At 42.7% G+C, this 16,301-nt stretch overlaps 1 protein-coding gene across 8 annotated transcripts in view; it reads right to left on the bottom strand.

Moving 5' to 3' along the window:
- PCSK5 (proprotein convertase subtilisin/kexin type 5) overlaps nt 1-16,301 on the bottom strand; it is a 470,351-nt gene that overhangs the window by 214,011 nt on the left and 240,039 nt on the right. For all 8 annotated transcript variants that reach the window (XR_003523749.2, XR_003523748.2, XM_027616047.2 and 5 more), the window contains exons 11-12: nt 3,080-3,197; nt 1,691-1,879 (exon numbers count right to left, since the gene is read on the bottom strand). Coding sequence is in view for 6 of the 8 variants with exons in the window: in XM_027616047.2 (XP_027471848.2) it covers nt 1,691-1,879; nt 3,080-3,197 (307 nt within the window). In the remaining 2 variants the exon portion in view is untranslated. The remainder of the gene's footprint in view (nt 1-1,690; nt 1,880-3,079; nt 3,198-16,301) is intronic.

A 16,301-nucleotide genomic window follows, 5' to 3' on the forward strand; every position in this document is an offset into this window, starting at 1 on the left:
CTGACCCCTGCTTGCGGCGGGGGCACGGCATGGGTGGCACGTCCAGGAATCGGAGGCCAAAGCAGCCTGCCCTTCTCTGCGCCTGCATCCACTTATCCTGGCAGAGCTGCGCTGCATAAGGCACGAAGCCCACGTTTTCCCACGCCTCAGTGGAGGACGTTAGGCTTTAAAGAACATGAGTCGGCCAAGCACAGAGGTCAAATGTAATGAAAGATTTCGGGTTCTGGACTCCCAGTTACTGTCATCCAGAATTGCTAGTGCTCTCTCTCTCTGTCCCAGTGCTAGAGCAGATGAAGTTGGGGATTCTGCAGAGCAACTGGCACTGGCTCAGTCTTGCTTTTGGTTCTGCAGGATTGCATCAGCCCCTGGCCTCTCAACCCCGCTGGTCTGTTGTCAGTCCTAACAAAGCCCACCACCGCCCCGGCCACCTGGCTATGTGGGCAGGTGGTTATGTCTGCATAAAAGCCTGGCTCTCATTTGGACTCTATATGCCGTTCATAATAAGACTTTTGCTCCCATTATGTGTTCGTCTTGGAGGGAAAAAAGATCAAACTGAAGAAGCAATTAGGCTTCTGGCTGTGGTTCATATGTTAGAACCATAGAGGGGATGAAGTGTTTAAGACAACCTGACATCTTCCCATTCTGGTCCCACTTTTTGACAAGCACCTGCTGCCCATGCTCCCAACCATTCAAAAACCTATGGAGCAAAAGAAAACTGGTGCTAGGACATTCTGGCCTTTCAGCAGGATCGTGGCAATACAGCTACCTCCTGGCTCAGTGTTTGGAGGAAGCAGGGAAAAGGCAAGAGGCTAAGAAGAGAAACTGAGTACCCTCTTGAGCAATAAAGACTAAAGGGCCAACCTTTAGAATACGGGTCAGCAAATTAAAGTCTTCAAGCCAAATCCAGCCTGCTGCCTGTTTCTGTAAATAAAGTTTTATTGGAAAACAGCCATGCCCATTCATTCACACTGCCTAGGGGCTTTTGGGCTCTGAGGCAGAGCTGAACTGTTGCCACAGAAACATGGCCTGCAAAGCTCAAAACATTTACTAACTGGCTCTTTGCAGAAAAAATTTGCCCACACCTGTTTTAAAACAAATAGAACTTCCTTTAAGGTTGGACAAGGCCTGGGCAAGAGGATTCAGTTAATCTGTAACAAATTCCAGCAGACATTTTTGGGCAGGGGAGAGAATCTCAAAGGCCTAAGGAGTTAGTGCTCTGCATTTCCTCGTTAGGATAAACAACAGGTGGCCTTCAATTTTTCTGCGGCATCCTTGCGATATTACCCAAGTATTAAATGTTACACTGTCCCATTCCTACAGATTCTAGGCAGTTTTACATTCCCTCATTTATTTAAAGATTTTATTTATTTATTTTAGAGAGGGGGGAGGGGCAGAGGGAGAGGGAAGGAAAATCTCCAGCAGACTCCCTGCTGAGTGCGGAACCCGACGTGTGACTTGATCTCAGGACCCCGAGATCATGACCTGAGCCGAAATCAAGAGTCGGCCGCTCAACCGACTGAGCCACCCCGGCGCCCCGGCACTCCCTCGTTTATGTATGGGCAGTAAGAGCTCTGACTGTCCCATCCTGACATCTACGTGCCCCCTTAGTTCTTAGTGAGTCAGGAGCAGGTGACGCTTTCTACCTTCCACAGCAGCTGAGTGTTGATGTTGCCAGAGGCCATCACAGTACCTGTTGGCCAAAAGCTGGGACCTGGTTCCTGAGGGCGAGGTCAGGTAGATGGCCAGGTCTCCCCTCCTGGGATGGGTGATGGTTATGCGCACAACTACGTGCTCCAGGTAGTTGACGTGGTGGTTGGGGTTATCGGAACAGCCCGAAGCTTTGTAGATGGAGCGCACCGCACTGTTGGGGCGAATGGTCCTGCAACAGAGAGAGAAAGAGTGTGAGCAGAGCGCACGCCGGAGCCAGGCTGGGTAAACCTGCGGGCCCGGAATGATGACGCGATGTACTACAAACCCCTGGTGGCTGGATACTGAACGACAGAGTGCCATCACCCAAGGTCACTTCAGGGATTAACTCTGGTTATTAGAGAGTGGGAAAGATGCAAGTGAGAGAAAATGGGGGAATTAAGGTTCTTTTATCTTCCTGCAGGGAGGGCTCTCGAACTTGAGGGTATCACCTTGTTAAAACGCAGAGTGCTGAGCCCCTGCCCACAATGTCTGTTTGAGGCTGAGGTGGGCTCCAAGAATGTGCATTTTTCACAAGTTCCCAGGTGACAGTGATGTTGCTCATCTATGGAATATCCTTTTCAGACTACTGGTAGAGGGTATGGTGGTATGGGGGAGGCTTGGGGATTGCCATGACCTTGGTTCAAATCCCTGGTCTACCACTTCCTTGCTCTGTAACCCATGGGGCACAGGCCTCCACTGGCCTGAACATTCCTGGCTTCTTCCCTAGCTTCCACCGTCCCCCATGAACACTGGGCTCCCATCACACTGACGTCAGTTCACCTTGGGGGTGATTCGTTTCCCACCTCAGAGACTCTGCCTGAAATTTTTTTTTTTTTTTTTTTTTTTTTTGCTTTGCTGTTGTTCCTATGGCTGACTCTCCTTCTTCCTTTGTGGTCAAAACTTGAATTTCACTCTCTGAGACTGTCATTGAACCATAGGAAAGATATGCCCCCTACTTCTTATTTTCTATCTGTTTTACTTCCAACCTATTGTTACCTTTATATACCATGCTAAAAATAATTCGTAATTACACGTTATAGGGTTCAGTTTCCAGACTATCAGGTTTAGGTTTTTGGAGTACTCTAGCTTAGGGAGAACACTTGCACCATGAAATAGAAATACTGGCTGAGTTGAAATCTTAAGAACGTCTGCCTGTAAGGGTCCTCCAAATCCCCTGTTAAGAGATGCTTTTAAGGATCCTTGGGTCCTATTATGTGGATTTAACAGCTTAGCATCCTAGACGTTCTATGAGAATTTTACAATTATGTTAGAAGAAAAAAAAAAAAAGACACAAGCTTTTGGCTTCCACGGACAACAAAGGGCCGTCTGGACCACTTGTGCTGATCTCTTTCAGGAAATTGCTACGCCGTCTGCTTGCCGCGAGCATTACTTGATTTGTCGGTCTGTGCTCTCCACGCACACGTGCTGCTGAGGAACAGTGGTCCACTTCTCTGCTTCCGTCACCATGGCTTCCGCATCCATCAGTCCAAATCCATACAGGTGGCTCACTATGGGAGGCAAGAGGCTGGTCAGCTTCATGGAAGTTAGGATCAACCTAGGCTGTCTATGTTGAGTTCTGGCCGAGAGCCCAGACACATTCCTATGGGATCCTAGCGTTCTTTCTAGGCATGATTAAAAAACAAAAGACAAATAAAACAACACATGTGAACAAACTTAACAAGATCATAAAACAGATGTCTGTTATTCAGTGATGATGTATTAGGACTAGTAACAGGACTATCATTTATGGATTATTACCACGTGGCAGGCACTAGACTGTCTTTCTCCATGTAACCCCCTCCACGATCCTAAGATGTTGGTGCTATTGTGATCATCATTCATGGGACGAGAACACTGAGGAACAGAGAGAGACCTAAGACCGAGTAGCATTTCAGTGGTTGAGCTGGATTCTAACCCACGGAGTTTTGCTCCAAGGCCTTAATTGTTAACCACTTCGAGTGATGACCTCATCAATTTTGTAAGATAATGAATAGGTTTAAAGAGAAGGGACAGTCTCTACACCCTCTCCTGGTGCAGCAAGAACGTACATGCAAGAAATACCAGTTTTCTGACATATCCAGGAGTTAGGCCGAACATCTCGGAAGACAACAATTATTACCATTCCTCCAGCATATGAAAGATTGATTAAACTTTATGCATGCAATATTCGGAGGCCTCTAGACTTTTATGCCAGTGTCTTCGAATGTTGTAATCTTTTGGTTCTCAGTAGGAACACCTATTGATCTAAATCTGAATTTGATATAACGGTCTCAGAAATTTCAATCACATATAGGAATATTTTTTAAAATTAATTAATTTTTTTTGCCCCATCCCCCCACTCCCCTCCCGTCCAGCGACCCTCAGTTTGTTTCCTACATATAGGAATATTTTAACGATGATATAGCAATATCCACATGTGTAGTTCTTTTTAAAAAATACTTTAAAATCCCGGCGAATACTTAAAAAATCTCCACCCTGTATTAAACCGTCTCCTATCTTTATATTTAACACAAAGTCATATTGCTACCAGATTTGTTGCCTAAAACATTTTCCTTATAACATTGTTTTACATGAAAATGTCTGTCGCTGTCCATGCTTATGGATTATTTCAGTACTTCCGCTTGAAATTCAAGACACTCTATGATATCATCCCATTCTACTTGCACAACAACATCCTCACCAAAACCCGGGCTTTAGGGTTCCTTCCATTCCTCTACAGTTCCCAGTCATACCTTGCTCTTTCTGCCTCACTGCTTTGGCTCATGCTGAGACCTTGGCCCGGAATTCCCTCCCTCCTGCTCTCTGCAGAGTCGCATTCTACTCCTAAGTTCTGGAAGTCTTAGCTAGTCTGTCTTCTCCTTGAAAAATCCTCTGACCAATAAAAGTCAATAGACATTTAGAGAAACTCAGCCATCTGTCATGAAGGAACTTTTCTCTTTTCAAGTCCCTATAACTATAATCAATTTGTCAGTCCATCTGCCCTTCTGCACATCTAGCCATCCATCTACCCACACATCCATGCATCTGTGCATCCATCCAACATTGCGTGAGTGCCTTCTATGTGCCAGGCATTGTATTACACACTGCACTTTTAATTACGTCATTAATTAAATTACTAATTAATTCTGTCAGCACTTATCTTTGTACCCCAACTATATTGTAACCTGCTTGATGGCAGGAACTAGGACTTATATTTCCTCATATGTTTCATGGGATTTAGCAGAACTTTATACACATGGAAAAAAATGATTGCATATAAAAAAGGAAAACTGTGTTAGGATTCGGAAATACTGCTTTACCTCTGCTAATTTGCTAATTTTTGGCAAATGAGATAAAATAGCTAACCCACAATTTCCTTGTGATATGACTGGCTATCCCGTCACCATTACTGAGTTGATTAAGTATTGTTATTTGTCCCATGTGAGAAACTCTTCATCAAGACCTATACAAATGTAAGGGCTCATTATTATACTCTCAGGTACTCAGACAGGACATACTGAGTAAAACCTACCTAGGGATAGCAAGAATATATGTGGGATTCTTATACTTGTACTTTTGTAACTTCTTTTATAAATGATTATTTCTTGATTAAAAAGAAATGTATATTCATTGTAAAAACCTGGAAATACATCCAGAAAAAATGAAGAAAGCGAAACTCATCAATAACCTCATCACAAATTGCTAACTGTGTATTAACAGGTCTGTATCAACAACTCTAGATATTTAGTTTTAGTTACAGGACATGATGCGAGGAGATTGCACCTCCTCAGTTAAAACAGAGTCTACAGGTGACCCATGTGTTATAGGAGAAAGGTCAAGTGTGGGTTTAAGGAAACCGAATTGTCGAGATCTCTTATGCAAGTTCACGGAAATCCCAGGTTCTCACTTATCACTTAACCATCAATACAGGCAATGATCTGTATCATTTCATCATGAATAGTCCAAGGCACTGTTTTCCCTAGAGGACCTGAAATTATTGCCAAACACGTTTTGCTATGCCAGGCTCTCTAACTCTGCACGGTACCCAAATATCCCCACGCTAGTGTCAAGCGGTTGTGAACCAGCACAACTTATCATTTGATCTCAGTTTAGGGAAAAAAAGATCAAAGATTTGACTGGCAAGTGGGGGGAGGGGAAGAGGCTGGGTGGGAACTTGGCGGGTGGGGGGGGGGGACATGAGGGCTGCCTGGACTCTGGCTCAGCTGCCCTTGCGCTGCCCCCCATCCCCAATAACTGTCACCCTAACAACCATTAGGACATAAATTAACACCTAGAGTCATCAAATACAGCGAACACTTCAGGCCTGAGAAACAACCACTTGAGTTAAGTAGAAAAGCACCTTGAGTCTTTATGAAAGCCATAAATTTGTTTCCTTTTCTGAGTCAATTCCTACCCTCCAGAGACGATGTCCATTCGTGCAACACTCGAAGGAGACGTTCAGAAAAGAGGCTGGCTAGTTCCAGTTAAACTACAAACTGGCAGGTGAATGGAAAAAACACCGTATTAATAGAATATTAATAAATGAAGGAATTCCATTAGATCAGTAAAGGCCATTCAGTCATGGAGACTTTTAGTTTTTTAAAATAGTGGAAATCGTGTATTTGTCCACAATCATGATCCCCAGCCTAAGAAAAAAAGAAAATAAATGTACATCTTTTTATAGGGGGGTGGTGCTGTTGGCAACATATCAACTCCATTTATTCAGAGTGGCAATTATTTGTTTGGTTTTCAGTAAATACTAATGAGAAAATAATCACCCAATGAACGCATTTGGCAGATGAACTCTTTTAAAACATGATGTCAACCGGGGAAATAGCTATTAAGTAATTTGGAAGGATTAATATTTTTTTAAAGATATGATTATAACTGACATACAATTTTTTAAAATATAACACAAAGTTTTCATACCCTAAAATATCCTATAAATTCAGAAACAGATCTTTTAAAAAAAATTTTTTTTTAAGATTTTATTGATTTATTCAAGAGAGAGCACACAAGCAGGGGGAGCGGCAGGCAGAGGGAGAACAGACTCCCAGCTGAGCAGGGAGCCCCATGCGGGGCTCGATCCCAGGACCCTGAGATCATAACCTGAGCTGAAGGCAGGCGCTTAACTGACTGAGCCACCCAGGCGCCCCCAAAACAGACCTTTCTTTTGGTGACTATCTGGGTCAAGTCACCTTAGCCTTCACACGGTTACTGTGATGGGCCACAGGAAGTATGAACAGCCACCAGAGTCTGCAGAACACCTGGCTAAGAGGAGACCTTCTGTATGTACTTGAAAAGTGAATGAACGCAACTGACAGAAGAGAAATTTTATTTAATTCACCAAGTGGCATAAAGTGTTTACATGAGAATTATAAGGGGAATCTGGAGCTCTGTGCTTTTTATCACTGACTTCTGTAAAGTCTTCATTAATGCACCAAATTTGTTTAAGTATAGAGCCAATATTCACATTTAAAAAAATTACGATTAGAGCAAATATACCAGGCGAACAACTTGTTGTGCCATCCATACCTAAATGAGTTTTATTTATGCACACTTCTCATGCCAAGCTCAGAGCAAAACCTGAGCCTGAAAATAACCTTATGAGGATCAAGTAGAGCCGTCTCTGGGCAAGCTCTGTATAAAACTCAAAACTCTATGAAGTTAGATACTAATAACGGTGTGAGGAGGAAACCAAGCATCTCATACGGAATTTTCATTTCTTTAAGTGTGGGTGGCAAACATTCAATTAATAGTCTGAACATTAATTAAGATTCAAAAATCAATATTTAGAAAGCTATCGAGGGAACAAAGCATGTTTACAGAGTAATTAAAGATCTTGAGGCAAAGTTACTGAGGTAGATTTCAGGAAGGAGAATGATGCTGGGCAAGCTGAAAAAAGGGACTCTGCAATACTTGAATAACATTATATTTGCCTCATTAGGTTGCATGACTGTTTATGCAGATAAGCAGAGAAAAGTGGAACTGTCTGGTGCCAGAAGTATAACTAGTTTTTATTCCAAGGAATCTGAAGGCTTCCCTGCTTGCAACCAGCTAGATGAATGACAGAAGGCAAGAAAATAGATAATGTTCTCCAGCAGGTGTATTTCTACTTTCTGATGAGACCAGAAGTGCTGAGGGAAGCTAATCCTAAAGCCCGTAAGGAAATGACTGCATAGTTTGGAAGTAGATACACTCAGCTGAAACAAGAGCTCTAGCTTGGAGGCCTTAACAATTCCAGAGAAAAGCTAGAAACCTCAGCAGGAAAAAAAAAAATTTAAAGTTCCCGAGCACAGGAAGCTATAACCAGTGAAATTTGGGATACTTTTATGTCTTTTTAGTGGAGTATCCTTACGGGAGCCAGCTATTTTTTTTTAAGATTTTATTTGTTTGTTTGTTTGTTTGTTTGTTTGACAGAGAGAGCAGAGGGGAGAAGCAGAGGGAGAGGGAGAAGCAGGTCCCCCCCTGAGCAGGGAGCCCAACGCGGGGCTGGATCCCAGAATGCCAGGATCATGACCTGAGTTGAAGGCAGACACTTAACTGATTGAGCCACCCAGGCGGCCCTGGAGCCAGCCATTTTAAAGCGTTTCTTTCCTTCTTTCCTTCCTTCTTTTCTTTCTTTCTTTTAATATTACAATGAATGGAAAGTTCACGATGACTCTAAAATGACTATTAGTAAAGCAGTCTCTCTATAATAAAAGACTTGGTTGGTTAAAAAAAGGTTTTTGTTTTTTAAGCTTTTGAACTCTCCCATCTTTTAATACCAATAATTGAGTGATCCGAGGGCGTACAGGCACCTTGGACTATATTTGTGTTTGTTACGAGGCACATAATCACCAAGATATGAAACATGGTTGATAAATTAGGTTCCATTATTCGATTATTAGAAAGGGCCAATTTCAATACACCCAAATAATTTATCTCATTAGTTATTGTATCACCCATGGGGGTGTGAAGCAACTATTAGATAGTCACCTCAGTGGGGGTCCAGAAGAAACAGAAAATGGTATGTGTTCTTAGGCAGGCATGAGATAAGAGGAACTTAATGATTTCACTAGGAAACAATTAAAAGCACTGACTAAACAGATTTGAAAAGAGTACAAAATCAGTGAAAAAGACAATGGAGATGAAGGAACCTGATAGAGCCTGGTGCCGGGAACACGCTCCATACATGTGAGCTGACGGCCTCCTGGTTAAATAATCACCAGGTCTGCGTGTGGTTTCCTGGGGCGAGGAGGAAACCAGCAGGCCTGGTGTGGGTGGTGTGTGGGGTGAGTGGTCAGCAGGGGATGGGCATTCGTGGTAAACACATGGCAGGAAATAAGGGGGTGAGAGCAGACTGCCGGGGAGCTGCGAGCCAACCACGATGGGGGGGTATCCTCTGCCCTCAATCAGGCTGTTGCTATTCTCATCTACCTGTCAGTAAACCACCAGACTAAAAGGTAGTTACGCAAATTCCTGTCTTGAGGGGGGACTGCTTGATCTGTGTGGGGACAGACTCCAACCTGAGATCAAAGAGGTCCTGCAGCTTTGGAGGCCTTGCACCTTTGGGTTCTTTGATCCTCACTGCGCTGAACCACCTGCTCTGAGAGATGCTCCCACCCAGGACCCCGCGCTAGTTAATCAAACCAAGCCAAATGTGGGAAACAGGAGGAGGGGGTGAAACAGGAGAGGGCCCGGGACACTTGCCTTAGGTCGCCGCTGAAGTGCTGCCCTTTGCAAGTAAAAATAAATAGCTAAATGGGAAAACATAAAACGTAAGATTCCTAAGGATGAAAAAGTGGAGAGTAAAGCTCTTCAGTCCTCCTGTCAGCATTTCGACACCTAAATATCTCGGACAGATGGAAGGAGGATGCTTCCAGAATTACCCACGTCTTCCCTTTTCTTAACCCCTTTCTCCGACATCAATCTCTTCCTTACATACCCTTTTTAAAAGATTTCAGGGTGAAAGGCACCTAAGCTTCTTAGAAAGTCAGAACGACAGAGGGCTTTCTTCTGTCCCCATGGTGCAAAATGCAGGCTCCCTGGGGGCAGGAGAATGGAGTCGACACCTGCCTTACTGTGCCTGGCTTGTTTTTTTTTTTTTTTTTTTTTATCTTTCCCCTCGCTCTTCCTAAAATCTCAGGCTCTACTCACAACTCCAGCCAGATCCAAACATGCCAGCCATCACTGGCGCTACTAAGGACTTGCATGTGGGAAGTTTTCAGACACTGGTACCTGGCTGTCGGCGGGGTCTGCACTTCAAAGCTCCCCTTGGGATGGGTTTGGCCAGGAGCTGCAGGGAGTCTGACAGGCTCATCATTACACAGACACGAAGTAAGAAGAGTTGAGGAAAACACTGGTGAGGGTTTCTCCATGTGTGATGGACTTCATTACATACAGGAGGATATACACACGATGTATTATATTACATAGGCATATGTAAAGATATTTTTTTATTAGATTTTTTTTAAATTTACAGAGTTAAGGAGATATACCAGCCTTCTCTCAAGGACCTCTTCCTATTTTAAGAAGAAAAAAATCAAATTATTTTCTTTTCTCTGGCCATTCCCTTTTAATTTGCTTCCAATGTGGTTATAATAAGCAAGTCATTTGCTTAAGATAATTGACTAGTATTTCTCGAATGGAGGTAAGAAAACATTTTACCAGCTTGGAGAGAGCTAGCCATGCATCCCAGGGTCCATGCAGATCACAACTGCGCTTGTTTTAGGAAACTAAGATTGTTTGGATAAAGACGAAAACAAGATCTAAAACGTGCTACAAGAGTCTTCAGGTAAAAGCTAACTGAACATTAAACTGACCATTTATCAGCTCACCAGCCTAGATCTTCTTGGTGTGTAACTTGAGCAAGCAGTTACCAGCCTGGGATCCGGATGAACCAGCAGTCAAAATTCCTATTTGTGAATCATTTACGTATTATTTTTAGGTAACTCTTCATTTAATTTTTCCTTTTTATTTGCTTTGTCCTTACATTCTCATAAAAGGCAGGAGTAGAAATTCTGGTTAATGTTAATTTCCAGTGAGTGCATTTTCACAGTTAGTGGTTAACAGTGGTTGTAAAGACATGGCTATTTCATCGATGGCTCACGTGATAGGGAGCCATTACTCACTGTTGCTTTGATGGTCGCAAAACACAAAGAAGATGGACAACCACCACTTATCCTTCCAAGTTTCAAGTACTATATAAGGCTTCTCATGAACTTTCCTTTTCAATTACATAAAACTCACATCATTTTTAGGGACAACAACATGGAAATTCCTGTAAACTCTCAGAAAAATAGGCCATTAATGAGGATTGTGTATTCTCTTAGAAGAAAAAGACTTGAGATGGTTCTTCAATCCTTAAGTAAGATGTGGATTCACGAAGGTATATTTGGGGCTAAGTAATGAAAGCAGGAGATTCGGAATGGTGGCTTCCTCAAGAAAGCTGTGTGGCCCTGAAATTCCATGGGTGGATTTCGACCTCAGGCAGTGAGTAGCCAATGATCAAGGAAATGACATAAGTCAACTGATATTCTAGAACGAGTGATCTGGCCTTGGTATATAGGCTATGAAAGGCTAGAAGGAAGCAAGCAGAGAACTGGTTATTTCAAGGGTGCAGGCACGAGGGATTGTAAACCAGGTTATGGTTATGGACAAACTGAATGAAACGAGAGGTCAGCTAAGGAGGGGGCAATGAAATGTCACAACTCACACATAGTGGGAGACTGAGGAGAGGGAGAAGGAAGATGGTGAACAGGGTGATCTAAAAAAGAGTCCCCCCTGATGACAGAGGTACATTTTGGGGAGAAGTTGTTTTGTAAAAGATGACTGACAGATTCTGTTTCCGGAGTTTTGAATTTGCAATGACATAGGGGAAGCCCTGCGTAGAGATTCTAGATTGGTAAAGGATGAAGACAACGTTGGCGATGTAGAACTGAAAATCATTAATAAGGAGGTGATACTTGTAACTGAAAGAAACGCAGAGATGTGGGTCAGGGGGAGCTGAGGAATTAAGAGGTGGTGAGAGAGAGGGCGGCGGGGGGCGGGGGGGGGGGGGAGAGTGTGTGCATCCCCTCCAGAACTCTTCAAGCCACAGACCTCAGGGAATGGCTAAGTTGAAAGAAGGGAGAGACAGGCATCATTAAAATGTCAGAGAACAAGGGCTCTAGGTTTGCATCACAAAAGGCAAGGCAGGGCAAGGCAAGCAAGCGATCTGGACTGCGTAGATCAAAAGCAGGAAATCTCAAAGGAAAGCAAGAGACTTTTGATTTGGCAAACAGGAGATGGTTGAGAGTTTCACAGAGTAATTTCACTTCAAAGGTGGAAGTGAATTACAGAGGGGCTCCACAGTGAGGAAGTGGAAGCAGCTAATTCAGACTACTTGCGGGGGATCTGTAGTTGTATAAGGGAGGACCGAAGGAAGGCAGCAGGATAATGGAAAAGGTTTTTTGTTTTTGTTTTTCTTCCAAGATGGTGGGGGCGGGAGAGGGGGGGGGATACCAAGTTTGAAAACAGAGGGTTATAGTCCAATTGACAGAAAAGAGATTGAGTGTAGCTGGGTGCAAAGGGCCAAGTGACTGACAAGAGATATGATGGTTTACATGTGATTTTAATTTAAATTTTAATTAATTTTTAAAGGGATGTTTAGAGGGCACTTTTCAAGTTTGGGATTCCCTATCCAAACTCTGGAAAAAAGAAATGATTTGAGACTTTATGTTTTCATTTCTTCTAAGGATGGTACTTGACTGGCCCCGCTTAAATGCACAGGAAAAGGTGAGTCACTACACGCAGCGGAGGACTAGGGTCAGTGGTTCCTGGACTTGTGTGAGCATCAGAACTACCCAGAGGACTCGTCAAAGCACATGCTGCTAGGTCCCACTGATTAGTGGTTTTAAAGTCAGGTCCAATATAAAGAACTTCTGCAACTCAACACCAAAAAATCCCAAACAATCCCATTAAAAAATGAACAGAGGACCTGAATAGACATTTTTTTCCAAAGAAGACAAACAGATGGCCAAGAGACACATGGAAAGACACTTAACATCACCCATCATCGGGGAAATGCAAGACAAAACCACAATGAGATCACCTTACACCTGTCAGATTGGCTAAAATAAAAAAGCATAAGAAACAACAAGTGTTGGCAAGGATTGTGGAGAAAAAGGAACCCTTGTGCACGGCTGGTGGGAATGCAAGCTGGTGCAGGTACTGTGGAAAACACTGTGGAGGTTCCTAAAGAGATTAAAAAACAGAACTACCCCGTGATCCAGTAATTCCACTACTGTGTATTCACCCAAAGAAAGGAAAAACACTGATTTGAAAAAAATATGTGCATTCATGTTTACTGCAGCATTGTTTACAATAACCTAATTATGGAAGCAACCCAAGTGTCCACAGGGAGATGACTGGCTAAGGAAGATGTGGGGTGGGCGCACGCACACACACACACACACACACACACACACACACACACACACACACACACACACACACACACACACACACACACACACACACACACACTGGAATATTACATAGCCATAAAAAGGGTGACGTCTTGCCATTTGTGACAATGTGCCAAGTGAAATAAATCAGACTGAGAAAGACAAACACCATATGGTTTCACTCATATGTGGACTCTAAAAAACAAATGTATGAACAAACGAAAAGTGGAATCATACCTATAAATACAGAGAACAAACCGATGGTTGCCAGAGGGAGGGGGAATGAAGGGAAGTGGGAGCTACAGGCTTCCAGTGATGGAATGAATAAGTCACAGGAAGAAAGGGCGCAGCATTGGGAACATGCTCAGTGATATCGTAATTGCTTATGGTGACAGATACACTTGTGAGCACAGCATAATGTATAAAGAAGGTGAATCACTATGCTGTGTATCTGAAACGAATGTTAACATTGCGTCAACTCTACTTAAATAAAATTTTTCTTAAAAAAAAAATACATCGAAGAAATTAAGGCCCAGAATTTGCATTTCTAGCCAGTTCCCAGGTAATGCTGATGTTGTTGGTCCAGGCACCCCATGGTGAGAGCCACCTCCTGAGGGCATTGGGGCTGGCATCTCTCTTGGAACCCCAGCTAATAAAGCCTGGTTAATTAGGCTAGCATCTCCAACGTGGGGTCTGAGTCTCTGGAGGCAGGATTCCTCAATACCCCTCCCCTCATGTGAGCAGCACAAGAAATGAAAGCTGGCTCTACAGATTGTGCTAATATCTTTTCATACGGACTACCACACACATTTTGGCTTCCCTTATAGAGGTATTTTAGGAAGATAAGTTTTCCTAATTAACCTATAGATATTCCTCGCTCACTGAGCACAGGTTGGTCTAGATATTTTCTTCTGTGGATGCACATAACTCAAAGAGTTAAAGTTTATTCATTCTTGGCCAGAATCTGGGTTTGACTGACTTGAGATACAATATCAAGCTCAGTAACAATGTTGAAAGATAGTAAATGCTCTAAAGGTTCTGTTTAATGCATTTAAATCTATCTATTTTGTCTAATCTTACTGGCTCTATAGTTGAAGTACATTTAATGTAGCAAGCATGCTTCCCGAAATAAGATGCCCAGAAGAAAGTTTATATGGGAGGTAAAAATACTATCTTATGTATGCATTTTATTACGTATTAACTAATGAAATCTTTAGAACAGTCCTATTGGCAAAATAGTATTATTCACATTTTATAGCTGAAAAAATAAGCCTCATAAACATTAAAAAAACTTGCCCAAAGTCACACAGACTCAATCACAATTGTTCAGAATCTCTTTGCATCGTGTATATATCTGTCGATTACTGTTGTCTATAAGACACACAGTATTTCTTGCAACTCATTTCTCAAATCAAGCATCATCCTCAGAATCACGAGGTGGCAAAGGGAGTGGAGACATTTCAAAAATTTATCTATCCATCACAGATGAACACGGGAACATTTTTATCCTCTTTGTCTTTTGCAAGTCAGCTGCATAAAAAGTGCTCTCTTCTTCAAAGCTCATTAAAATATCCTGGACAGAAAAAGATATATGTGGGGCTTGGAAGGAAAGTTAACATCTGGCCTATAACCCTTTCCCTTATTCTTGCTGAGGATGACCTTCTTTAGTCATTTCTATCAGGGATTTTCTCTGAGTGTGAAGATATTATTAACATGGAAAAGATCCTTTATTTCCTATTCAAGCTAGACCATTTTTTTTTTTTTATTAGAGCTAGCCAGGCACGTGTAGGTGGCAGAATGGCATTGCGTAGCAAAGAACGACTTCCCATTTGTTAACATCCAGCAGTGATCACAACACCCTTCTCTGGCTCTTGCACGATGACTCTGGAAACATCAGAGTGTACCATGTCTTCTGGTATAATGCCGTAAAACGAAGCCTGTTGAAGCCATTATTGGGATGTGTGATAGAAGTTTAATTGCTTTGAAATGCCTAAGGCTAGCAAGATGTGAACATGTGTAAAGAGTTTGAATTGAGATTTTAAGGGGAAAAAAAGTCTGGATCTATTTATTTCACAGAAGACGTATCCAGATGGATTCTGCAAAGCAATCACCTGGCACGTAACAGTACCTTGCTGGATGCACTGGCCTTAGGAAGTTAGTGAGGACAGGAATCATTTTTGGGATTTCCTTCTGAGTCTTTGGGTCTGGTTTATATTGCAGGGTCTGGCACCAACATAAAGATCTCTCCGGAGGAAAAAAACAAGGATGGACTACGCCATCTTTACTAAAATCGTACTTTAAAAAGAGTCATCAGAAGGCCATTTTTTCCTCTTATCTACTTGGGCTCCCTTATGGATTCTGAACTGGTTTTCACAGCTGATGCGGCACCCATTTACCACCAACTTAGTGTGGTCATGGGAAGTTAGATTTGGAGCAGAGAATGGGTGATGCCATCTATGCTGGGAATACTGGTGTCAGCATCCAAGCTGATACGTACGAGTTCCTATCAGTTTCTCCTGTGCGCCTCAATCACGTAGCTCCTTTCACATTTAAAACTATTCCACAGACGGTAGACAAGATGGTCCGTGAGGAGCACCTTCACATGACAGCTTGATGATGAGCTTTGAAGAAAGCCTTCATCACTGCTTTATGTCTGTGCCCCGTATGTCAATATTCAGAAGGACGCTTCACCCCAAATATGAATCTTCTACTGGCCCCAGATGAGGTGATTATACATTTGAATTCATGAAGCATCAATCATTTTTGGTCACAAAGTTGAGAGAAGGTAAAAAGACTATGAAAAGAATAAATAAATTTGTACTTAGCACTCACACTCACTTAAAATTCTAAGATTTTACTTCGAACTTTGTCTAGACACTGGAAGACTCTATTTGACTCTAGTAACACTGAGCTAGTTTGCTAAAGGAGGTTTTGTGACTGTCAAGGTTGAAGCAACAGCTGAAGGTTACAATGAACAAAACCATCTCTGGCTAGGTATCTTCTAAAAGATATTCATGCCTTCAACAATTCCGAGAGGAATTACAGCAGAATTCTGTGTAACACGCTGGCCATGTGGGATCTCCATGAACTAGAGAAAGGTAGTTCTTTTTCTAGGTCGACATTGTCCCCCTCTGGGGCACACAGCTTGGTGAGTGGATCACAGGCTGGATTTCCATCTCTACCCAACCCCTCAGTTTGGTTCCC

The sequence above is a fragment of the Zalophus californianus genome, chromosome 13 (genome assembly GCF_009762305.2).
Source record: "Zalophus californianus isolate mZalCal1 chromosome 13, mZalCal1.pri.v2, whole genome shotgun sequence".
In the NCBI taxonomy this organism is placed as follows: Eukaryota; Metazoa; Chordata; class Mammalia; order Carnivora; family Otariidae; genus Zalophus; species Zalophus californianus.